The following is a 26632-nucleotide window of genomic DNA, read 5'->3' as shown; positions in this document are numbered from 1 at the left end:
TGTCAATATGCTCTTTTAGAAGACTTGGGCCCCAATTAAGTTTTCCAAGCTATGGCTGTGGAACTACCTGACAATTACAAACAATATCCAATGCTAGAAACTACATCATTAGATACGTTTAATCATTTTTGCATTTAAGTGGACCAAGCTCAAAAGTTGGGCAATTTGAAATTCCAAATAAGGCCTCCCTTGAATTGATGATGTTACAAATGAATTTGAATTGATTGATGATGTTACAAATGAAGGCCCCTAAGTTGCACGAAACGGGGAAACAGGTACAAGTTTTCGAAATGGGCACGGGTATGAAACGTGACCTCCCCAAATTTTGGAAACGGGGAAACACAATATCTATATCTATATATATATATATATATATATATATATATATATATATTAGGACATTTAAGAAATATGTGCAATCATAAAGCATATATGATACATTCTAATTTATTACATTATGATTCAATTGTCAATTGTCAATGCATAAACTATAAGTCTCTAAATTTACATCACATTTACTCGTGAATGATCACATAATGAAAATAGCAATATAAAAAATCAGCCACGAGAAATTTCTAATTTCTTGTCTCGTGCTTGATTGGGAGTCTCCTCCTACATAGTCGAACGACCTTAGTGCTCTTGATTAAATACAAGTTCCATACCCTAGTACCCTACGTGCTCTTGATTATTGGGAGTCTCCCCTGCATTGGGGGCTTGGTTCACTTGATTAAATACAAGTTCCATACCCTAGTACATGACAAAATCCAATGGAAACATTGTAATCCCCCCAATCTTGAAATCCTGAAAAAACAAATAAGTCAGCTGGATTTTGAGTGAGATCTAAAATTCTACTTTCTCCATATGAAATCGAATGGGGGCGAAACCACGCTCAAACATTGTGAGTCATTTCATGGTAATGTTAAAAAATTAAGTAAAAGGATGAAAATGAAAAATAAAGGAGAATGTCACTTTTACTTCATTAATTTAACATTACCATGAACTGCATATCAACACTAGGGCCATAGGTTTGAACATTAGGCTGCCCCACTTAGAAAATCCTCTTTTTTATAACTTGAGAGGCATCTAGAAGCATCTAGAAGATATTTTAGTCGCCCAATAAAAAATTAGAAGCGAAAACATAAAAAAAATACAAGAAAAAGTCATGTTAGAAGAGGAAACTCCACCATATGGTCTGGAAACGTGTTTTCGGCTGTACTGGCCACGTTGCCTCCTCGAGAAACGAGCCAATACGGTCGGAAACGCGTTTCCAAGCCGTACGGTACGAGTTTCCTCGTTTCTGTTTCGTTTCCGGCCGGAAACGAACCCTTCTCCAATGTTTCCTACAACTTAGGAAGGTCTTCATTATAAATACTAGGTGAAGTGCCTTTTCATATGAAGGGACGTGTCTCTTTAATAAGACACTTTTCATTGTTTATTATTATTACATATTATTATGTTTGTTACATTGCCACCCTCTTAAGGGATGCTTTGTCTTCAAAGCATGTTGAGCACGATTCCCTCTTTCTGGATGCACATGTCGCGTATCTATTTTTATAAGTTAACTTCAACATGTCGTCGACTCGTCATTAATCTTCTTCCCTTTAGATCTCACTACTTCTTTTATTATTTACTTATATTTATTTTTAATATTTTAATTTTGTAAAGTAACTTTATAATTTAATAAAGTAACTTTTTTATAATTTAATAAGGTCACTTTATGATAATCAATTAATGTTTATTGATTGATTGTTCTTTTTTTTGTTATTTTATTTTAATTTACTTAGTATAATTAAATTCTTTTATCAATGTGAGTTATATTGTCATACCGTCATGTCCCTTCTTTGCATTCATCGGTGTGGCTAACTTTGTGGCTTAGCAATCCCTCGACATGCAAAATTAAAGAGATGTGCATATGAACCTTTGTCGATGAATCATCATTATTGATCTCCTTCAATGTCCTTTGCCCAAACCTATTGTTGTCGTCGCCCGGTAATGGCTTATCTCCACTCTGGAGGACTTGCAGTTGCGTCAATTCTTGCTCACTGTCAAAGAAAATGTCCATGCTTATGATTCTTCTTCACATGCGTAACAACCTCTGAAAGTGCTTTTGATCCTAACCTTAAAACATTTTTTTGTGCTTGGCGTAGGGCCAAGGTTTCCACACGTTTATTTTCAATTCCAGAGAAGAAACACCATACCCACCTTGGATCTTTTCTACCACAAATTTTCATAGGATTCCAGTCTTGTCGTGAAGACGACAATCTCATACAACCTTGTATTGTCTAATTTTTGCAACAATTTGTCCATGCCATGCCTATTCGACACATAAATGGTTCTCTCAGATCTCTCAAGAAGTATGGTAAAATGATGGCTGGCTGGCGTTGGTGTCTAATTGGTATGAACCAACGTTCCATCCATCATAAATTCGAGGAACCACTGTTGATCACTTTCTTTTCTTCTTATTTGAATAGGGTTCTTTGAACGAATGCTGAAATGTGATGTAAAAAGAGTATCCACTACACTCGAAGAATCTTGCGTCACAAATGTTGTAGGATCTTTAGCAGAGCCCTGGTAGCAGGACATCGCACATGTTTCTAAATCTTCATCAGTATGGTCCTCATCACACTTTTGGTGCTTATAGGGAGCACCTGAGGCTTCCTTCTAGAGCTTCAAGCCATAATCCTGAACCGACAAACTTTTGGCTCTTGCCACTAGAACCATTCATGCTTCCTTCTCCATACCAGGTAAAATGTACTAGGATAAGGCTTACTTTACTTTTAATTTGCGCCGCTCATTCTATAATCGAGCAGCTTGTTGCCGCCTGATTCCACACCTAAGGTTAGTGTGGAGAAAATCTCTAACTCCACTTGGTGTGGCCTTGGGGGCAAGCTATGAGTTGGGGCTGTCACCCAATTCCCAACTCCTTTGTCTAGGTTCTCTCCTAGTCGAAACCAAGGGGGGTAGAACCTAAGGAAAATCTAAGGCTTGGTTAGTGATACTAAACAAGTTCTAGGAGATGAAAGATTAGTTAATCAAGAGATACATCAACCATCAAATTAAAACATGTAAATACTTCAACAAGTAAATGATATAACCATGAGCATGTAGAGATAACCAAATATGTGAAGAAAATAGATAAGCAATGATATCAACAAGAGAGAACCTTTGCAAGAATTGAAATGATAAGATCAGTGCCAAATAAGTAACTTGCAAAAGATAAATGCTCAAGGAAAGAAATTTGACTTGCAAAGTAAGAACATGTAATGGAAGATAACAAGTAAAGATACAATTGCACTTGAAATGTAAAGTGTGTTCACATGAAATATACTTGAAGGGAAAGTTGCACCAATGAAAGATATTATGAGATAAGTAAATAAATTCCGAATGCTTCAAGATACACGAGTGAACATCAATTGAAATGCTCCAAGCAAGAGAATTTAAATGCTTGCAAAAGTAATCTCACAATACTTGCACAATGTGAAATGCTTCTTGAAATGTAAATGATACTTGTAGATAAAAGTTGATCTTCAAGATAGCTTGAACATGAAATGTGTTGCAAGGAGAGTAAAGTGATGTAGACATGCTCTTGGTTTATCTTATTAGGCCTATTCTACCCATTCTAAGGTGAGACTTCCTCTTTAAACTTTTACCTTTGTATGGATAGGGCTAGTTGCAAGGGGCCTCAAGTAGAGAAGCTTAGCTTGAGTAATGAGTATCCACCTAGTCCCTCAAGTCAACCCATGCGTTGACGCTACGATGCTAGACAAGCCAAACTTGAACTACCCGGTCACGTGTTTACCTTTCTTACAAACTTAGGAAAAGAGTATTGAGGAAGGGGTCCTAGTCTCTATACAACCAACTTATGTTGGAGGTTAATTCTAGTGAGCAAAATGATAAATTGCAATTGTAAATGGTATTCAAAGTAAAGTAGCAAATTGCAAATGAGCAAATGAAATAAGTTGTGAATAGATGCAAATTGAAAATTAGACTGTTATTGCTATCAAACTAGATGATACTTGCATGTGAATTAGAGAGAATGAAACTTGAAATAGGGATCTTGCAATGCAAGTGAAACTATTCTAACATAAGAGAATTGCTTGCATGGAAAGATAAGTGCATGAAATCAAATGAGCATTAATACAAAAAGAACTAGCTTGTAAGCAAAGCATGAAATGAACATTAGTATAGAATGAACATTAGCTTGAAGTAAGATAAGATCAAATGAGAGAAAATATGAGCATATCAAAATAGTAAATTAGCATGAAGTGAAAATGTGAGCAATTAATAAACTAGTTCTAATTTGAAGAGAGAAATAGAGATCCAATCAAGCACCATGCAAGGGGTGACCCTCCCTCAAAAGATAGAAGGGGTGGGATTCCAATGGTAGAATTGCCCAAGCTCCCAAAGAAAAATTCGTTCTTTCTTATTAGTTAAGTGATGTGAATACCCTATTATATAGATGAGGGATTTGCTTGGCAAGAGCTTACAATATGAGCTTGAAAAGCAAAACTACTCTATCCTCAAAGGTTACAAATGAGTGATTTAGGATCTACTTGAGAGATGTTACGGAAGAAAAGGCTTAAAAGCTTTGAGTGAATAATGAGATACAAGAAAGTTACAATTCCTCACACTTGTGAGGCTTTTGGAAGAAGAACAAGAATGAGTAGAGAGGAGAAGCTATTGATCTTGAAGTTTCGAATGGAAAGGGCTCCAAGTTATGCACTTTAACTACCCTTATCAACTCGAATTTGTCTCCAAGAACACCTATAGGTCAGCAAGAGAAATAATGCTGGAATATGCAAGAGGAAGACTTAACTTGCATGTGATTAAAATCTTACGGATGAAATGAGATTATAATACACTTATAGTACAATAAGTCATGCACTAGACCAACTCACATGGGCTGATCTAATGAGTGAAAGTTGGGATTTAAAGCCAACAATTTAGCCTCAAATGCTTGATATAAAACAATACTAGCACAATTTAAAGTAACTGATTGAATTTGAATTTTGAATTTGATGGGAAGAAGAACATAAGGCTTATAGAAACCCCTTTATCAATTGTCCAATGATGTCCTTGGAGAATCCTTAGCTTGAGAAACTTGTGAGCTCCTTGAGGTCTTTAGAGATGGATGGTCCAACTAAAGGTGTCCCCAATCTCCAGAGGGACTTGGTAACCTGCCTTTGAACACAAGAAACACTTGCAAAACCAATTGTTAGTGCAAAAGGAGTCTTGTCATGTGAAGGCAAGGTTGAATTTGTTGTTCAATTGAGAACAACAAATTACAACAATGCTTAGGATATGCCAAGCTCAAAGGAGATTGCAAATAGTTACAAATCTCTCCTCCCTAGACAATAATGCCCTTAGGAAATGCACAAAATCATTTAGATATGCATTATATACCCAATGAAACATAATCATAGCATAGAGAATAAAGTCAATGATAGATTTTACCTCATCAACAAAGAATAAGACCATCAATTATCCCCCAAAGACTTTCCTTTTATTGGAATAGAAATTCGAGTATAGTAACAATAAGCATCAAGCTTCTAACCATGAGCAAATGGGAGCTCCAATGGTTGATTTATACAAAAATGGGAGAAGATCCTAATGAGAATGACCAATGACAAGGTGAGAAATGGTGAATATCCTAAGAAAAAATCTAATCACAAGTGTATGAAAGCTGTCCTCCTTGTGTAATTCAACTTGCTATAGGTGGCATGAGAGTAGCAGTGCGAGTTCCCTTTCCTGGGCAACATTTTCCTCTAATTGGCGCATACTCCATTATGGTTGCCAAGTGTGAATATCTGTGGGGATTAGTGGGAGCAACATCCCACGAAATCACCAACCAAATGCAACAAATCCATGCCAAATCTGCTAATGCGTGGAGCCTGTGTAGTTGTGAGTACAATTCAAGTGGACTGACAATGTATGGCATGTTTGCTGGGAGTCATGTGTAGCCAAGTGGAATCAAATCTTTAACAAACAATCAGTTAACCCTCAACAAATTATTGCTCATCTTCTGCTGGCAGCGTACATCCCTATGATATCTGCATTGACAGTCCTTTGATTGTGCCAACATGTTTTTTTAATTTGTCATGTGCATATTATTCTTTTGTGCTGACCATGCATTGAGATAAAGTAGAGAGTGAGCTGGGGTTTATTCTCCACTCACATTTCTTCAACTTTAGACTTTAATATATCCAAATTAAATTGAGTTTAAGTCTTCAACAATTCATGGAGTTTGGACTTCAATGTGCTGCTCCTTTGCCTTGTTTTACTTGGAAATTGAGCCAGGCCCCATTTGGTGGGCCCCATGTGGCTTGACACATCACCTTGATCTCCACTTAATTTCCATGTTAATTCATTGACCCTTTTTGACCTTGGAGAAAATAATAACTTTCTCCAATTATTAATTTTTTTGAATTTTTCCTCACTTCTTGCCACCAACATTAGAGAAAGTTGGTTTTGAGGGGCTATAAGTCATTTTTTGACCCTCAAAGTGGGTCTTAAGATAATGCTGAAGCTTTGAGGATTAATTTTGAGTAGTCACATGCCCCAGACATTTCCTAGGACCACTTATTTACAATTTACATAAGGAATTAATTAAAAAAATTCCCGTTTTGCAGGAAAATTTTAAATTATTAAAAAATCCTATCTAGATTTAGTCAAATTCCACGAATTTCAGAGATAACATAGCATGGTAATATACATCGACCATAGACACTAAGATGGACCTAGGGCTCAATATTAAAGTCATCACCGTAGCTTTGGGGGTATGCGTGAGTGAACAAACTCAGTTAATTATTCGTTGCTGAAAAGCAAGAATAATTAGCCAAGTGAAAAAAACACTCTAGGGTGTACTCACTTGTTGATCGAGTCCCAAGTCTCCTAGGCTTATTACAAGGCTTTATTCTTCAGGCTAGTGACATTTTTACAACTCCCTGTAGGGTTGCAAAATTTGAGGACAAAAGAAGAAAGAGGAGAGAGAAAGGGGTTGGAATGCCTCGAGTTCCACTTAGCAGATTTGAAGACTCCATAGCCCATGGCACAAAGTGTACATCATTTTTTTTTCAGAAGTTCAAAAGTCAGCACAACTTTGCTGACCCCATCACTTAGGTAATGAATTTCTAATCCCCCATCAAATCTTCATCTATTACTTCTTTAGGCAAACCTATAATAACTTGGATAAGTTTCTCCTCTTCAACCTTCTGAATGAGGAGCCACTAGGCATTTATCAAACATACTAAGTGGCTTGTTAACTAACCACTTAACCCTAGCATATTGATGAAAGGAATCTATTGCATGTTAGTTTTTGGTAGCATCAGACAAGTGTTCTAGTGGCTATGGTTTCTATGAGGCTAAGGAACACATTTTCTCTAATACCCAAAAAAAGTTTCGCAAGAAACACCTCAAGTAGATTAATTAGCTAATTATTAATTATTTTCCTAAGTCTAACTTAGGAAAATTGGTTAATTAAATCAAATTCATTGAGGAAAATCAATTTTTCTCTAGATACTTCTAGAAAAGTCATTTGATGGGGTCAATGTGATCTTAGGCATCGATTGTGATTAGATCGTGGCGGTTGGTTGCTCAATGAGAGATTCTAAGAGCAAGTCAATGGGGCCTTGGAGAACAAACAACAGAGACTCAGTGGTGTGATTTGTAGTGAGAGGAAGGGCACAAAGGGAGACACCAACAATGAGGTTTCAATGGAGAGTTTGGGGAGAGACTTTCTGGAGAAATTCTCCCCAGAGTTCCTAGCATTCCAGTGATTGGAAAGGAGGCCGGATATATTTGTAGAGAGGCTGTACCAGGAGGTGCGAATTAGCGAGTGCACATTGCCAATTACGCAGTGTGAGTTGTAGAGGATATACATCGATTTCTAGTGTCGGAATTAGCATCTGGAGGAGGTGCAAGTGGATTTTGTGAGCATCAAGAGGCAGTGTGGTTGTTGGAATAATTTTTGGAGGCTGAGTGAATTTTCCAAACCCTGTGGTGCGCATTTCCAGTCACTAGTGCGAGCAACAGGAGGAGGTGCGAGTAGGTTGGGAGGAGTCTGAAATGATTTTCAAAGGAAATTTGAGTTTCTAGGTTTATTTCGAGTGGAGAAAAAATGTATGCCAGAGCTTTGCCAGTTAAAGGCAAGCAGTTGTATTTCTCAATTTTGCTGAAGAATTAATCGTAATATAAACCCTCATCTGCAGATTGGTTTTCCCCACATTGGGTTTTTTCCAGGGACTATTGTCCGAAAATCTTGGTGGCATCTATTTTGTGTGTGTGCATTATTTCTTAGTTCTTGTATTTATTTGTGAATATTGCAGTAGTAAATTAATCATTATTTGTTGTAATAATTTCCGAAGACAGATAAACTGCATAAGTTAGAAGATTAATTTCCAGTTGTTGCAATTAAGGAAATTTCACGTCACTCTCTCCATCAGCTATGCGCCTTGTAGTTACCAATACCCTTTTCAATTAGACACTTTGAGAATATTCCTTAACAGTTGTTTCACAACTAATTTCTACAACAGCCATGTGCCTGGCACTTTTAGGTACCAATTGAGAATCACCAAATTCTCTCACAAAAAATTCATTTGCCACTTCCTCTAGTGTCAGATTGACATCATCAGCTTCATGTTTCTTGTATATTAACTATAGATTCTCGCCTTGTTGCTCTGAACTGAGACTAAAATTCTGTGATAGGCCTCCTAATCTAGATTTGTGACAGATGCTGTACAAAGATTTGTGTTTTAATCTTTCAAATTGACCTTCTTCTACCTCAACTTCATCAAATGGAAAATGCAAGTTAAACTTTGCAGCAATGTCATCGATAATACTTTCAGACTCTGCATTAACAAGGGACTGTAAAACTGATTCTAGTATATTCAATTTATTTTCATCTCTCCATGCTTCTTTAGCAACATGTTTCTCATAAGATGCTTTAAGAGCATTCTTTCTCCTTTGAAGCAAAAGCCACTTCCTATCCCACAATTGTATTGCCCACAATGCCTTGTACATTTTCAATTTAGGTTATTCATCTTTGTTTGCATTGTCTGTTGAATTCTATTCTTCATCTTGGAGCAAATTAAGGCACTTTTCTTTCCGATACATAGCAATAATTGGAACTTCTAATTTCTGATCATGAAACATTTGTAACACATTGGAAATTTCCTCCACAACTTCTTCCTTGTCTAGTTTCGCTATGTTTTGAAACTCCATCTTCATTGGTACAACTAATTAGCCAAATGCTTGATCATATATCCATTTTGCCCTAGGTACTATATTCTCATTGTGTGGAATCAGACCTGATATCTCTTCAAACAATTGAAATTGTTCCGGTGAGGGAACAAGATACAGTCAAAACCCCTCTTTTTTCTAGGTTACCCCATAATCCATATCAAATACCCAAATACCCAAATACAAACAAGCATAAGCACCCACCTGCAAAATGAATAAAGTACCTTTTGATCGGAAGCCCACCTTCCAACATGTGCTCTTGCCAAATGGGTGAGGAAACATATGATTGATGCTGGTGGTAGAGATACGAATGGCACATTATCATCGGCTACTAGTGGCTGTGAGCGGATGTTGGCTGTCCAAATGGAAGAGATGATGGGAGAAAAGTTTCTCCAATGGGTCACCCACTTTTGGTGAGTAATAGGGCCTTCATTTGTAAAAATCATATTCATGAATCAATATATTTCATCTATTATCTTCAATATAACCAACCTATTTACTACATTGGTATTAGAGCTAGACTTCCCACTTCGTACAGATCGTGGCTATCCTCCGTACAAGATCTATTGCCACCATCAATTCCATCGCCATCCTAGTCACGTGGCCATCGAGAATTTCCACTTCTCCCGTCTCCCATTGACAATGCCGTACTTAATCGCTACTGTTCCCGTTGACACTATCGTCCCTTCTTGGTTGTTGCACTGTTTCTTCGTCTTGCCATTGCTGTAACCACCTCTATCTTATTTGCAGTAGTTGCCACTATATGCCCCAAATCACCATTCCATACCCTGCCATTCCCAAACGTTGCCTTCACCACCATACAAATCCTAAGTGAGTCCTTTTGTGGTGATTGTTCATACAATCTTCGTTTTCTGTGCAATTTCGGTGTGATTACTAGTACATCCACATTCGTAAGTATCATATAGTTTAATTATTCTTTTGGACATAAATTAAAATCCTATTAAAAACATCCTTTCTATATTCAATAAAAATAAAAAATAAAAATAAGTAAAATAATATATATATATATATATATATATAGTTCGAAAAATTAGTACTTTAAAAAGATAGTCAAGATAGATGAAAAAACACTGCTAGTCACCAGGATGATGACTATGAGTGACTTTTGTATAAAGTTCATCAAGAGGAATGAATGATAACATGCATGCATAGTTAGAAGCACAAATCAAGCAAAATCACAATGTAATACAACAAGATCAAGTAGAGTTAAAGACATTGGTTGGAACAAATCATGTTAAATTACAACAAAAATTAGCCTCATTAGAAAAGCTCATACTCTGTCTTTCTTTGTCACAAAACACTTCCGGTCTAGAACAAATTGCCTTTGAGACCTCCAGTTCACCCAACTTGCATCACATGCCAAATCCCCAACTAAATGTACCTCAAATTCCCCCTAATACTCCAAATCCACAATTAAATATACCTACTCATTATATGATGATTCAAAATCAATACCAACCATAAAGCCAACCAAATTTTGCATATCCTCAAGCCAAACTGGAATTGTCAAATTCGACGGCAATGAAAAACAAAGTGTAGCCTGATTCGACAAGGCAAAAGAATATTTCAAGATCTATAACATTTATAATGATGATGAAAAGATCATATATGCATCCATGCAAATGGAAGGAGATGCATACAATTGGTACATGTGGTGGAAAAAATCGGCATATGCAATAAGTTGGAACAAATTTAAAGATGAATCCTTTAAAAGATTTTAGGGCATCAAAGAAGAGGACTTTTTCATTGAACTCACCAGGTTGCAACAATGAGGAAATATAGATGAGTTCACATGTGAATGGAAAGCACTAGCTACAATAGCACTTATATTATCAACATAACACTTAGTGCGATCTTACATCATTGGATTGAAACCACACATCCAAAATGAGCTAAAGTTACATGATATTACAAACTATTGAAAATGCAATACATAATGCAAAAGCTGCAAAAAAGAGATTCGAAAGAATGCTGGTGCCAAAAATTGGAAGATTATATTCAAGGTGAGGGATTATCCAAACTACCAACATAGAGAATAAAAATTACCTTCCACCACATCTAGGAGGAGGAAAACCTAATGTAGAGGTCCAAAGAATAAAAGAAGGTAAATGCAAACATTGTGGCGAAAAATGGGAACCTAGACACATGTTTTAAGGGAAATAATACCATGAATTTAGATAAATGTGAAGCAAAAAATGATTCAGATAGTGAAGAATCAATCATAGAAGAAGTTGAGGATTCTCAACAATTTTCCCTAGACTCAGACAATGAGAATGTTTCACAAGTATCATTATTAGCCATGATAGGAATAGCCTAGCCCCAAACCTTAAAGTTAAAGGGGCATATCAAAAAGAACAATGCAATGGTTTTAATAGATACAGGGAGCACTCACAATTTTGTTGATACAAATCTTGCAAGAAGGTTGAATATTTATACATATCCAATGCCTAATATGAAAGTTATTATAGCAGATGGAAAGAAAATCAAAGGAGTAGGAAAATGCCATCAGGTTAAGTTGTAGATTATGAACTACAATCTAGAATCCCTATTTTACACTGTACCCCTTGGAGGAGTGGATGTGGTCCTAGGTGTTTAATGGCTACAAATATTAGGCACTTACTTCACCAACCATCAAAAACACTTTATAAAGTTTAGATCGGAAGGACAAAAATATAAGTTCTATGGTTTTCAACCACCTCAAAATCAAATTGTATCATTCTATCAGATGGTGAAATTGGTCCAAAAAGGAGCGTCAACATATATAGTGCGATGCCATCAGATGGAAAAATTGGCCTCAAAATTAGTTAGTGAAGAACCACCAAAGATTCATGAGTTAATTCAAAAACATAAGAAAGTATTCCAAGATTTGCCACTAGAGATTCCTCTTGAAAGAGAGATTGAGCACATTATCAAAGTCAAAGCAAGCTCAAATCTTGTCAAAATCAAACCATATCGGTACCCCCATCATAAAAAAATAGAGATTGAGCACATTATCAAAGTCAAAGCAAGCTCAAATATTGTCAAAATCAAACCATATCGGTACCCCCATCATCAAAAAATAGAGATCGAAAGGGTATTCCAAGACCTACTAAAGTGCGATATCATTACAAAAAGTAGAAGTCCTTCTGCAACTCTTGTAGTCCTCATTCGGAAGAAGGATGGATCCTTCAAGCTATGCATTAATTACAGAGGATTAAATAAGATAACAATAAAAAATAAATTTCCTATTCCATTTATAGATGACATGTGGGATGAAATACATGAAAGTAAGTATATATCTAAACTGGAATTGAGATCAAGATATTTCTAAATCAGAGTAAGATTGGAAGATATGGAAAAGATGACCTTTCGAACTCATGAAGGGCACTATAAATTCAAGGTTACACTGTTTGGATTAACTAACGTTCCAACCACATTCCAGACAACCATGAATGAAGTATTCCAACCCTACCTAAGGAAATTTGTGTTAGTCTTATTTGATGACATTTTTGTATATAGTAAAACATGGGAGGAGCATATGAAACACTTGGAGCAAGTTCTCTCTCTTATAGAAAAGAACCAATTCTATGCAAAGATGTTGAAATGTACCTTTGAAAAGGAAGAAGTAGAGTATCTGGGACATGTGATAACCGGAAGGAGTGAAGGTAGATTAAAGCAGTCCAACAATCACATACTAGTCCAGGCCTATTAATATTTTTAAATTAATAGGATTTCTAGGTTTAACAAGATATTATCAAAGGTTTATTTGGAAGTATGTTCATGTAACCACTTTCCTAACAAGCCTTCTAAAGAACTCATTCCAATGGGATGACAAAGAAGAAGGGTGTTTCGAACATTTAAAGGAAATTGTGTCCACTATACTTGTACTAGCAACTCCAATTTTTTCAAAACCTTTTGTAATCAAATGTGATGCTTCAGGTTTCTGAATAGGGGTAGTGGTGGTGCAGGATGGCCATCCTATAGCATTTGAAAGCAAAAAATTCAATAAAAGATAATGCCTAAAATCTACATATGACAAGGAAATGCTCCGCCATTATGCATACACTAGCCAAATGGAGACAATATCTTTTGGGAATTAAATTTTTGATATGAACATATCATAATAGTCTTCAACACTTTCTCCAACAAAAAACACTTTCTACAAAACAACATAAATGGATTGAAAAATTGCTACTTTTGATATGGAGATATTACATAAGAAGGGGAAAGAAAACATAGCAGTAGATGCTCTATCCCAAAAAGACAGAGTCACCATCACTTGCAGTTTTAGTTGTAGTTCCATATGGCTCAATGAGATTCAAATTAAGTATGCAAAAGATTCAGAAACATGAGCTATAATCAATTATTCTGTTCAAAACTTAAAATTTTATTGGAAAAATGATATTCTTTAGTATAAAGAAAGAATTTACCTAAATCCCAAATTCAAAATTTAAGTCCAAAAAACTCAAAGAATCCCATAACTCACCAACAACAGGACATGTGGATTTCTTTAAAACCTATAATGCATGCCAATCATTTTTTTGGAAAGGAATGAATAATGATATTCAAAAATATGTAGCAGAGTGTGATCAATACCAAAGAAATAAAATTGAGAACAATATGACCCCCGGATTGCTCCATCCCCTAAATATTCCAAACCAAAAGTGGGAAGAAATATCGATGGAATCTATTGAAGGACTTCCTGTGTCAGATGCAAAGGACAAAATTCTTGTAGTAGTCGACATACTCACCAGGTATGTGCACTTCATGGGAATAAAGAAATCAAACTCTGCAAAGCAAATCGTTGAAATATCTTGCAAAAATATATACAAATTGCATGGATTTCTAACATTTGTTGTTAGCAATAGAGATGTCAAATTTAAATGGGATTTCTAGAAAGATTTTTTCAAATAGATCAGAACATACCTCAACATCAGTTCAATTTATCGTCCTCAAATAGATGGTCAAACAAAAATTGTTAAAAAATGTTTGGAGGCTCACCTTTGTTGTTATGTAACAGACAAACAAAATAAATGGTTTCAATGGTTACACTTTGTTGAATGGTGGTACAACTCTATTTATCATAGTTCAACCAAAATGATTCCATTTCAAGCTCTTTACAGTTATGAGCCCCCTAAATGGAAGGAATTCCCTATAAATGAAACAAAATTTCTAGTAGTAAAAGATCAATTAGGAGAAACCCAAAAAGTCCTTCAGACACTAAAGGAGAATTTAAATATTGCAAGAAATTGTATGAAACAAGCAGCTGACCAACATAGAAAAAAAAGAGAATTTGCGGTTGGAGAACATGGATTTGTTAAGCTTCAACCCTACAAATAATTATCCCTGAAGAAGTAAGGAAAAAACAAATTGGCACCAAAGTTCTACAGACCATATCAGATTAACAAAAATATCATTCAAGTAGCATACAGCTTGAGCCTTCCTGATAAAAGCCACATTCACAATGTTTTCCATGTATCTTGCCTCAAGAAGGTACTAGGTAAGCACCAAGCAGCATAGACGACACTCCCCACATTAGATGATGAAGGAAAGATCATTTTAGAACCAAAAGGAATCATTACCATTGGAGAAAAGAAAATACACTCATGAGCAATTAAAGAATATCTTATTAAGTGGAAGAACCTACTAGAAGAAGAAGCCTCTTGGGAGACAAAATATTTTCATCAACAACATCCCTCGTTACCTATGCTTTGAGGACAAAGCATTTATTTTGAGGGGAAGACAATGTTATGTATAAAAATAATAAAATAAATATAATAATTATGTAAAGGGGCATTATCAAATATCATGATCCCTCGTTTGTGTTGAAAAATGTAACTAGTGTCGGTCTTAATAATTATACTTGAGTCAAGATGTAATATATTTGTCAAAATAATTTTATTATTATTATTAAGTTGACTTACTAAAGCACGAGTTTCATGCTTGTGTCAAAAGTCAATAGGTCAAGCCTCCATTGAAGGCTTCTAGGATCCCAAAGGGACAACAAGTCGACCCCAAAGAGAGATCAAGTTGGCTTCAAGAAGTATTAGGCTAGCTACAAGACGATATATATAAAGAGGTATTCGACCTACTCAAAGTATGTCATGACAACACATATTGGCGTCTGCAATTCAGATAGAAAGAGAGGTATGAAGTAAAGAAGGAAAGGATGACAAAATCTTTTGTCACATATGCTACTACACGGTCGAGATATTTTGAAAAGTTGCAGTTTGAGATATTTTGTGAAGTTACAGGTCGGATAAGGCTACCACAGGTCCGAGATCTGAGGTATATAAGATGTTACAGGTCAAGAGATATTTCAAGACGAAGTTACATAGGGAAAGATTGTTGAAGCATCTCTATTGGAGGCTGACTTGGTGGAGAAGGAAGGTCCTTTAGTCCTGGTTGTCTCACTTTGATTTGAATCTACTGAAGGAAGAGTTCTTGACTGGGTTTTCCCCTGCCTAGGGGTTTTACCTTGGATGTGCGCCTACATCTTGTTCCTCTTTTGTTTATTGATTGGCATTAGTCTTGATGATAAGAACAAGATAAATTGAAAGAAGAACTAATAATTAAATATCACAAGATAATGTCATAGTAAGAGACATCAATTGAAGTAAGTTCTTAGTTTCTACCTTGATGGATTTCTCAACATGGTTTCAGAGCAAGGTTTGCTTATTTAAGGGCAAGAATAAGGTCACTAAAAGCTTCATGGCATCAAAGAAAAATATGAATCTCTAAGATATAGCTCCTAGAAGAAGGCGTGTGCAATTCTGGGCATTTTTCCAAGCCCTAATTACAGTAACAAGGCCGAATGCCTGTGTATGAAGATCAAAAGTTTTTAGAGAAGTATATAAATCTTGTTTTAAAGACTGAAGGGCTAGTTCAATAAGGCATACAAAGTCGAGATCATTAAAGAAAACAACGAAGTCTTGGGCAAAGGTCCGATCTCTGTAATTTATCAAAGATCCCAGCATTGTAGTTAAGACCAATTAAAAGAGGGAAACAAGATACCTATTCTGGGCACTCTATCAAGCCCTAGTCACTATAACAAGACCACAAACTTACACATGAAAAGGAAGGGCATAAAGAAATTATGTTCTTAAAGGATCGAAAGGCTAATCCTATTTCTCTTAGAGAACCAAACTCCCTAGAAAATAAAGCACATTACTAGGCACAAAGAACAAGGTCTGAAATCCTCATCAAAAGGATCTGAATTTATGCAGTAATTCGAAGTCTACTGATTGGCATTTCTCATTGAAATTTCTGAGCAAGATTATGGGTAATCAATCACCTTGCAAGTTTGGATAGCTTCAATGGTAGTACGATTCTTCCTTACGGTAACACCATTTGTTCAGGAGTATATGCGGTGGTAGTCTCCCTCTTAATGCCAACTTCTCTACAATAGTCTTTGAATTCATTAGACTCATATTCGTCCCATTATCGGTCCTCAGAATTTTGATCTTCTTCCCTGTTTGATTCTCGACCAAGGCTTTGAAGGAGAGGAACCATTTGAATACTTCGTTCTTCTTATTTAAGAAATAGATCCATGTATTGCGAGAGAAGTCATCCACAAAATTAGCATAATATAAATATCTAGCCAAAGATGTCACGAGCAACATACCTAATAAATAAGAATGGACCAATTGAAGAATATCAGTGGTTTGAGTTTCACTTGAGGGGAATGGTCCCCTTGTATGTTTTCCAGCTGACATCCTGGACAAACACCTTCATGATTTAAGTTGAATTCGAGCATCCCTGTGACCATCTTCCTTACATCGGGTAAGGCTTTGAAATGAAGGTGAGCAAATCTTGAGTGCCATAATTCAGATTGAAGAGAGGTGTCACAAATAATTTCTCCCAACAGACTTCCTCCAACCTGATAGAGACCTTCAACCCTAAATCCTAGAGTGAATGCGTTTCTTGGATTCCTTTGCCAAAGACGAACCTTCCCATCAATGAATGACACCTTAAAGTGTTTGTCTTCCATCGCAGAGATAGAAACCAAGTTCTTTTTCAAGTCAGGTACATATAGCACTTCTTGTAGGTGAAGGGTTTGACCTTGGTTTAAGTGAAGAGTAACGACCCCAATTCCTTTCATGGGATAAGTGGCATTATCCCTAAGTATAATATACATACTTGTCTTCTTTTCAACAAAGTTTGAAAGAGCTTCTTTGTACCCAGTGAAGTGCCTTGAGGCACCACTATCAATCAACCAATGGTCCAATGTATCCGGAGGAGAGGTGGTGGAGAGGGCTGAAATAAGATAAAATTCCTTTTGGTTTACAACATTAGCTTCATCATACCTGGAGTTTCTCGACTTCTTGGGAGGACGACCACCTCCATTTCGAGCAACATGAGCATTCCTCTTTCCTTTGTTATTGAACCTGTTGTTCCTTTGATTGCGAATGCCCTTGAATTTGTTGTTGTTATTGTTGTCATCATCTCTTTGAGTATCCTTCTTGTGAAGACACTCTCTAGCAAAGTGGCCAAACCTATTACAGTTGAAGCACCTTCCTTTTCTTCCTTCTTTGAATCCCGATTTGAACCCTTGTCCTTGATTCCTTGGAACAACATTGTTCCTTCTTTTAGAATGAGCGGAGAAGGCAATAGGATAGTTCCTCAAATCCTGGAATCCTGTCATTGTTGAGGATGGTAGTGTTGAACCCATTCCATTCTCTTGTAAGGCCTCCAAGTGCAATAAGAGTGAGCTCCCTGTCACCAATGACTTCTCCAATAGATAGGAGATCATTCTTGATCTTAGTGATCCTCATGAAGTAGGATTGGATGGATTCTCCTCTATGCATCTTGATGTCTTTCAACTTGTTCTTGGGAAAGATAATTTGATTTGAATTGTTCACTTTGAACATCCCAACTAGCCTTTCTTACATCTCCTTAGATGTTTCCAAATCAGAAATATATGCAACCAAAGGATTATGAATGGAATCAACAATAATCTTCTTAGATTTTACCTCACCTTTCTTGTACTTGGTTTGGGCAGCAACAAATGCATTTGAAGGAGGCTTTGCTATTCTTCCTTTTACATAGTCCATGGTATCTTTCTCTTCCAAAGTCAAATCCAAAGTCATCTTCCATGCATGATAGTCAAACTTGTCCTTAAGCTTGTACTCGGATTTGAAGAAAGATGTAGTCGTTATTGCGACTAGTTCCAAGTCCTTGTCCAACAACTTCCTTTAGTGATTGCTTTGCTTCACTCTTGCTTGGGCTTTGTCTTCACCTCAGCTTTGATACCATGTTAATTTTAGATAACAATGGTATGTTCTATGCTTAAGACAATTTACTTCAATGTTCCTTTAGCAACCCAATGACAAATTCCAATTATATCCAGTAGTAATCACATTATATAAACATTGACAGCAAATGTAGATAGAACATAAAATCATATGCAGAAGACAAGCCAAGACAAGAGGACACAAGATGCGGCGGATGCCAGGGACAAACCCCAATGTGGGGAATCCTTTGATGAAATCTTCTTATTATTCTTCAATAGTTTAGCAGAGAGAGAGTGTACATATCATAAATGCAAGCCCAAAATAGATCTGCCAAATCAGCAGACAAACCAACAGTCAATGCAGCGCTAACTAGAGAGTCAACGGTGGTCAAAGCTACCCCAAATGTCCTCCAATTAGCTTGGTCAACAACAATCCAATTCAGCCTTCTGGGAGAGTCAAAATCAGCCCAAAACAAGTTGGTCAAACTGTTGGGCATGGAATCCCCCCAAGGCATGTTTTGGGGCTCAAAGCCCAAATTTTGACCGAATTTTGTTGTAAAGCTCCGCGAATTACGGGCGCAGGGCGCGAGAGTATCATAGAGTCACAGGGTTGTCCGCCCTAGTCCTGTAATGTAATGTCGGCTAGATAGCCCTACCCATGGTCTGCGTACCATGGGATTGTATAAATAGAGCGAGACTTTAAGTGTAAAGAAGATAGAGAGAATAAGGAAAAAAGGATAAGCATGAGAACTCTAAGTGATTGGGTCGCAGTGTGAAGTGTGTCTTTGGGTCGTAGAGTAGGAGAAAGGCTCTGCAGTTGAGTGCGCAGAGGCCTAGTAGTCCGCAGTTGAGTGCACAGACGCCTGCAGTTGAGTGCGCAGGGTGAGTTGAGTTTGTAACTATGGAAAGAATCAATAAAGGGAAGTTTGGTTATAATTCTAAGTATCTGTTCTTGGGTTAATGCATGATTGTTATAACTGGCAAATATACTGTTTATTTACTGCGCGCACCTCTATGAATGTTTCATGTTGTTAAGTATAACTCAAAGCACTCAAGTCTACAAAGATAATTAACTAACATTGGAATATAAGCAAGGTCTTGGGTAATAGTGCAAAACGTGGCACAACACACGACACGAACAGAAAGGGAGATGAGATTGACCGCGCAGATCGGGGAGTATGAGATGAATCAAGTGATTCTGGATCTAGGATCAGACACAAATGTCCTACCAAAGCAGACATGGGAGTGCATGGGTAGGCCTGCATTGCAATGGTCTCCTATCCAACTGCGAATGGCAAACCAGCAAAAGATCCAGCCTATGGGGAGATTGCAGGGAATCACAGTAGATATTGAAGGAGAAAGCGTGCTAGTAGATTTCGAAGTGATAGAGATTGTTGATGACAACAATCCCTATCCCGCGTTACTAGGAATAGATTGGGCCACTGACATGAATGGAGTGATAAATCTAAAGAAGCGCAAGATGATTTTGAGAAAAGGTCACTGTGCATAGTGGTACCTCTAGACTCGGCAGAAGGGTCGCGCTACACAGAACCGGTGCGCGACAATGACAACGACAACGATCTGGACTGCATCTACAAGATAACCGTGTGGGAGCAAGACTGGGTAAATCCCATTGCGGATGGCCGAATATCGTGGGAGCGCGAAAGCTCCTGCACATCAGATTCTGACGAAGAGATAGAATGATGGCAGAACCAGTTACACGAGGTAACCATGCTCAACTGTAACATGATGATAAGGTCACTGCGCTGCGTAGCAACGAAGACAAGAGACCTGCCTACGTATGACAGGTTAAGCGAGGTGGAGGAGTTCCTAAACAAATTTGAAAAAGAAGTGTCGGAACAACAACGCTTCGATGCTCTGCAATGGGTACTGCGTGCTATGCTCGCAAGGTGGTGGGGTACGCACCAACAGACTTTTGAGGACTAGTGTGAATGCAGAAGGATGATGCGCCTACGATTTGGGAAGCCTTAGATGTGGATGCGCCCACCTTCCCAGATGGATACAGGCATATGGTGCGCAACCTGCACAAAGGCACACCGTCCGCGCGGTAGGAAACACGATCAGTAAGCAAGAGCGGGCAAGACAATGGCGCGGACAACCCCTCTGTTTGGGACCAGGAGGTATGGTAAGACCAAGCGCGCAGAAGGTTATCCGCGTGGAAGCCTTTGACAAAGTGTGCACAACACTGAACGGGGTCCGCAATGTGAAACGAACTGACTGGGACTGTGCGTACCACTGGTTCTATGGGTGTATAGGACCACGTGCAAGAACCTGACCACGTAGGCACATCCAAGGCTAGAATATGAGACAAATGCTGTAAGCCCTCTAAAACTTGAAAAGCCTAATCCAACACCGGTAGGGACGACAGTTCGCGGAACCTTGGAAGTAGAGATCGAACAGGGAAACCTTAGACTCCAAGAACTTGAAGAAGAAAGGGTACGGTTAAGGAAGAAAAGCGCTTTGGTGGACGCGGAAGTCAAGAAGCTGGAGGATGGGATCTAGGATGGTAAGGCAGGGTGCATATGATCATGCTGACAAGTTTGAGAACTATCGCCGTGAATTGATTAGTCTGATGGCTTGGCTTGGACTGCATATTGCTAAGCATAGTGACCAGGGTAGTGCGTTGCAAATGGTGAAGTGTGCGATGTCGACCGTAACAATAAAAGGTGGGGATTCTTCAAGAACCATGATGGGGGACAGGTTGGAACTTTACATGGGTGGTGCGGCCACCTGACTAGCCAAAGGAAATATAGTCTTAGCGCTCCAAGCAGTTGAAAGGAAGCACGGGACTATAAACTACTCTGCCCGGAAGCTGCGCGAGGTTGGAGCTGCGTGCAGAAACAAAAAGTCACAAGGTCCGCGACCGCGCATGGGGGGCTGCGCTGCCGCGCGGGTTGGTCAGAAAGTGACTGTTGAAGTCACTATTCATGATGGTATTCACGATGGGATGCTCAACTTGAGGCCAAATGGAGCAGGCGGCAGGCATTTAAGACGCGATTTATGGGCAAGATTTGGGAAAATCTGCTGCCAAGAAAGCATTAATGAATCGGAATTGGGGGGAACGGTCGAATTCGAATTCAAAAAGTGCTATAAAATACAAAGGGCTGCCCAACAAACAACACTTGGTCATTTGCAAATTGGGCGATTGAGCAAAGCCCTGAGTGTTGTGAGCCCAGTGTTGATTGAGCCCCTGAGTTCGCGAGTGCTAGATTTCCGAACGAATATGATGGCAATTGCTCAGGATGTTATGGACATAACAGAAATAATTGCTGAGGAGGCCGCGCAGGCCCTAACTGTGGGGGATGTTCCAGAAGGCGCCGAGATTGTGGCAGAAATCCTGAAATCACTGCGCACGCCAAGACCCAAGAAGTACAAATAAGCAATGGTCCTCGCACGTGTGTCCCCGCGGAACCTGATGCGCACCAAACTGTCAATGGAGGAGAAGGGGAAAGTCGTCACCATAGAGACGAATGAAGAAGAAGAAGATTTGGAGGATCTTATCATTGCGGAGGAAGAGGATGAAGGCATGGAGGAGGACACTCAGCCTACGCACCACGCGACAAAATTGCCCGCCTATGTCCCCTCGCGAAAAGGGAAGGCGAAAGTGCCCAAGGACCTGGACGAGACCAAGAGCTCGCTCCAGACCCTGCTCCTCCTAGATAATATTATGTTTGAAGGCACGCACTTGGGACACGTGCCGAACCTGAAATTTGAAGATTGGGACCTCGCTGACCACGAGAAGTTCCCTCACCTGGAGACAAGGAACCTCATGAAGCCCAAGCAGAACACTGCGGCGGGGGTTACAGAGCTAGAGCCGCGGAAGTGGTTGCGCGGAGTGGAGAAGGTTGGACTACTGAATTTGCTTTGGGTGCCGCACTTCCACCACGCACCAATAACCATTTTCGTCATCAGGCAACTACTCTGCCTGGTGCATGATGGGTGTTTGTGGCTGGAGGAGCCCATCCCCATCACGGCAGACTTGATCCACCGCACCTGATCCACCGCGTCTCTCGGCTTCCATGCAAAGGAGAGGACCCTGCGGACATATCAGAAGGGAAGGGCAGTGACTTGGCCATCGCAGAGGCCATGAAGAAAAAGTACAAGTTGGAAAAGAAGAAAAGGGGCTATGCCATCTCCAGCATCAAGGAGAAAGCAGTGCGCGTGGCGACCCAAATCTTGGCAGGAAAGGTCATGCGCAAGTGCCGCACAGACGAAGTACCCGCGTCGGTGGTAGCACTAGCTGAGCAGTGTGCGGAGGGGGTCCAGTTTAACTGGTCCGAATTCCTCTGCAAGGAGTTTTTAGAAAATTGCCGCGAAGCCCAGGAACAAGGCAAAACGTTCCACTATGCATGGCTGTTGCTGTCCATAGTGCTCGTGGTTGGGGAATTGCCGGAGGACAGTCAATTCCCCATAATTGACAGGGATTTACTGGAGGCTGCAAAGTATGCTTCACTATGGGCCACAAAGGATGCTAAAAGGATAAGCAAAATCTTCTGGGTGTTCATGGAGATGAACCTCAGAATGGGGATCAACCGTAAGCCACAGTTGTCACCCACTGTTTACAACAGTGTGCAGAGTTTTGCAAAATTTAAAGCGGACATGCATAACATCTATATCAGGGCGCGCAAGGACCCGACTAAACAGTGGACAAAGCTACCCTTCGTAGCCACCGACGACGTCATTTTCAATGTACTGGAGGCATGGCCGCCAGAGTGGTGCACCCCAGACATCGCAGAGATTGAGAAGTCAGCGACAGAAAAGAAGAAAGACAAGGCCAAGCTGCGCCAGGGATGCACATATTGATGTAGAGACTGGGATGCACATATTGATGCAGCGACCTAGTCAAAGGAGAGAGAAACACTGTTGTAATTTCCAGTAGTCAAATCTGAGGTCAACGCTAGCCAACCTATCCCAAACTTCTCGATTTTTGTGCCAATAAATGTGGCCTAGAGAAATCAAACTTCTGGCCCAAAAACTGAGGTCAATGCTGGTCAAATCACCCTAAGTCAACACTGGTCAACGCCTTGAAAACTTCGACCTGTTTTACCCAGAAAAACTCTGCCTCTTGCGACACGTGCGAAGAAGAGAGAAAGCTGCCTGCCACACGTGCGAAGAAGAGAGAGAGACCTCCAAGTTGTATGAACCAATCAAGAGAGAGAAGATGATGTCCAAATGAGGAAAAGGTCACCTCTATTTATACAATTCATTGAGGGAGAGGAGACCCATGTATTGGGCTTCATGAGCCTACATTTGACTGTGGCTAACCTTGACAATTTTTCCATAAGAGAAATAAATTCATAATTCCATTTCTGCTTGTCAGAATGAGATGATCTTTATATCAAAATTGTATCTCTCCGAAAGAGGAATCCAATGCAATAATCATCTCCATCATATGAGTTGTCCTAAGGTGGAAATTGGCCCTCGTTTCCAATTTTAACAACTAGCTACAAGAGCCTATATATAAAGAGGTATATGACCTACTCAAAGTATGACATGACAACACATATTGAAGTCTACAATTCGGATAGAAAGAGTAGTACAAAGTAAAGAAGGAGAGGATGACGAAATCTTTTGTCACATATGCTACTACAGGGTCGAGATATTTTGAGAAGTTGCAGGTCGAGATATTTTGAAGAGTTACAGGTCAGATAAGGCTACTATGGGTCCGAGATCTGAGGTATTTAAGATGTTATAGGTCAGAGATATTTCAAGACGAAGTTACATAGGAAAAGATTGTTGAAGCATCTCTATTGGAGGCTGACTTGGTGGAGAAGGAAGGTCCTTTAGTCCTGGTTGTCTTGACTCTCACTGTGATTTGAATCTACTGAAGGAAGAGTTCTTGATTGGGTTTTCCCCTACATAGGGGTTTTGCCCTGGCTGTGCGCCTACATCTTGTGAACTCCTTTGTTTATTTATTGGCATTAGTCTTGATGATAAGAACAAGATAAATTGAAAGAAGAACTAATAATTAAATATCACAAGATAATGTCATAATAAGAAAAATCGATTAAAGTAAGTTCTAAGTTGCCGCCTTGGTGGATTTCTCAACAGTTAGAAGGCAACCAATGCTATATTTAACCAGGGCCTTCATTGTAAAAATCATAATCATCAACCAATATATTTCATCTAATATCCTCAATATAACTAGCCTATTTTACTACAAACGCAACATTTGCAGGGAGGGGCCAAAGGTTAAGGACGTTTATGCTAGAGGAATGGGAAATAGTGAGAAGCTAAAGGAGGATGATGTATTGGAGGCTGGCTTGCCTCTCAAGCTCATGCATGCAAGTGATGGAGGTGGTTGGCAAGAGGGTGGGAAATGAAGGTTCCCCCTTCCAAATTAAATTTATGTGATGCAAGGGGGGCGAGGTGACTCCCTGCCCTTTATCATTCTTATTATGCCAAACTCATGAGGGCCTTGTGAGCCTCAAACCAGCTTGGAGGGGTCATGGTCTAAGTGTTTTAGGAATGGATTTAAGGTTAAGTTGTTATTAATTTCCTTTAATTAGGCACTTGCATGCTTTTCATGGGGCCCATGATCCCATTTTGCACTTGAGTGGGCTTAAACAAGTAAAAAAAAGATGCTGAAATGTGGGTTGCTAAGGGAAAATTCATTGTAGACCATATGAAATGTTTTTAGGGTGCATTTCCAAATCATGAAATAGCCTATAAACATTTTGGGCAATTTTTGCATTTCAGTACATTTTGGCCATGAAAGAGGGGGATGTTTTCTGTGACAAATTTTCACCAGTTTTCCACACTTTTAATTTAATTTGAGACGTTGTAGTTTGCATGATCAAAAGAATTGTATGCTACATTATTACAACAATGAATTTGTATTTATATGATGTTTTCGTTTTAATCTTTTGACATTTAATTTTGTTGATGGTTATATCACCCATTTGCATGGTTATTTCATGTGAATTTAATAACTGACATGGTACCTTTGTATAGGCTGCATATGATTTTGGAAGGCATAGCTCCCGGAGAATAATGAACAATGAAGATGAGTATGACAATTTTCCTGAAAAATCCATGACAATTGCTATAGTCATCTTTGTCGAATTTTTCAACTTCAAAATATTATTATTCTTTATTTTTGTGTAGTGATTTCTTGTTCTAGATTTTTAGTTGCATAATAATATCTTATCCACTTACCTTCTTACCTTGCACAAATGATTTGATTGAAGGTTTGGGCTTGGGCATAGGCCCCGTGTTAGAAGATATGCACAAGGACTAAGAAAACGCATTACTATTGGAAAAGGTTTGTGCTTATTTGATGTTCATGTTTCATGAGACATTTATGAAATAACGATTTTGATAGGAAGACTCTGTCTTAGTTTAAACATTTCGGAAGTCCATGTAATTTTTGTTTTTGTTTTATTCCTAATCAATCCACTGCTTATTGCTATCTTTAGGATATGCATTTGTTTATTTTGTGCCAAACATTTTCCATTTTCTATTAACATTGTTCAACTTTATTATATTAGCAGAGTGGCACATCCAAAAGCATGCTGAAAATCTAGCTTTGTGTTAGATGAATGAAGAAACACAAACTCAATACAAAAATGAAGGTCAATGCATATATGTTGTTATAATATAAATATGTATTATATAAGTTGCTAGGTATAATATTAATTATTAAGCCCTGCTTATATTAATTGATAAGTAGGCTCTTTTCCAACAGTCACTGGCTGACTAACCATTTAATCTCTATTTCTGCATTTGCAGTTGTACTTGTACTGATCATCTTCTAATCATATATTCAATTATTATTTATTTACAATGTGTTGCCATCCAAACCCTCACTTCATGTGATAAAGTGTTGACACAAGACCTTGGAGGAACTAAGAGGAGCTACCCATTTTCACCATGGTAACTCTTTCTCACACTTTAGGCTGGGTCTTCTTTGGCACAAGTAGGGTATTCCTAAGATAGGAGTACTAAAGCTTATGCAATTTGTGCTCAAGGTGAAATGGAGAAATAACTTTAGCAACAAAAATTGTAATATGGTTTTTTATGAAGTGATGGGTGGACTGAGGCTAGTGCCAGTTCAAACTTCAAACTAGGGTAAATGAAGTTAAGAGACATCTTATTGGGCTGTTTTCCTATGTGATAAGGAGAGGATGATGCGAAAATGAA

The 26632-nt window shown here is 38.6% G+C and overlaps 1 protein-coding gene across 2 annotated transcripts in view; it reads left to right on the top strand.

Annotated features, from left to right (window-relative positions):
• The window catches only part of LOC149145070 (ENHANCED DISEASE RESISTANCE protein (DUF1336)), a 483701-nt gene that overhangs the window by 46561 nt on the left and 410508 nt on the right, over window positions 1–26632 (top strand). For both annotated transcript variants that reach the window (XM_089453046.1, XM_089453045.1), the window contains exons 5-6: window positions 25445–25500; window positions 25681–25754. In XM_089453046.1, coding sequence (XP_089309172.1) covers window positions 25445–25500; window positions 25681–25754 — 130 coding nt within the window. The remainder of the gene's footprint in view (window positions 1–25444; window positions 25501–25680; window positions 25755–26632) is intronic.

Source organism: Pinus tabuliformis, chromosome X, assembly GCF_031772625.1.
Source record: "Pinus tabuliformis cultivar Carrire ecotype Pingquan chromosome X, CPIR1, whole genome shotgun sequence".
In the NCBI taxonomy this organism is placed as follows: Eukaryota; Viridiplantae; Streptophyta; class Pinopsida; order Pinales; family Pinaceae; genus Pinus; species Pinus tabuliformis.
This window is presented reverse-complemented; position numbering and strand designations above follow the sequence as displayed.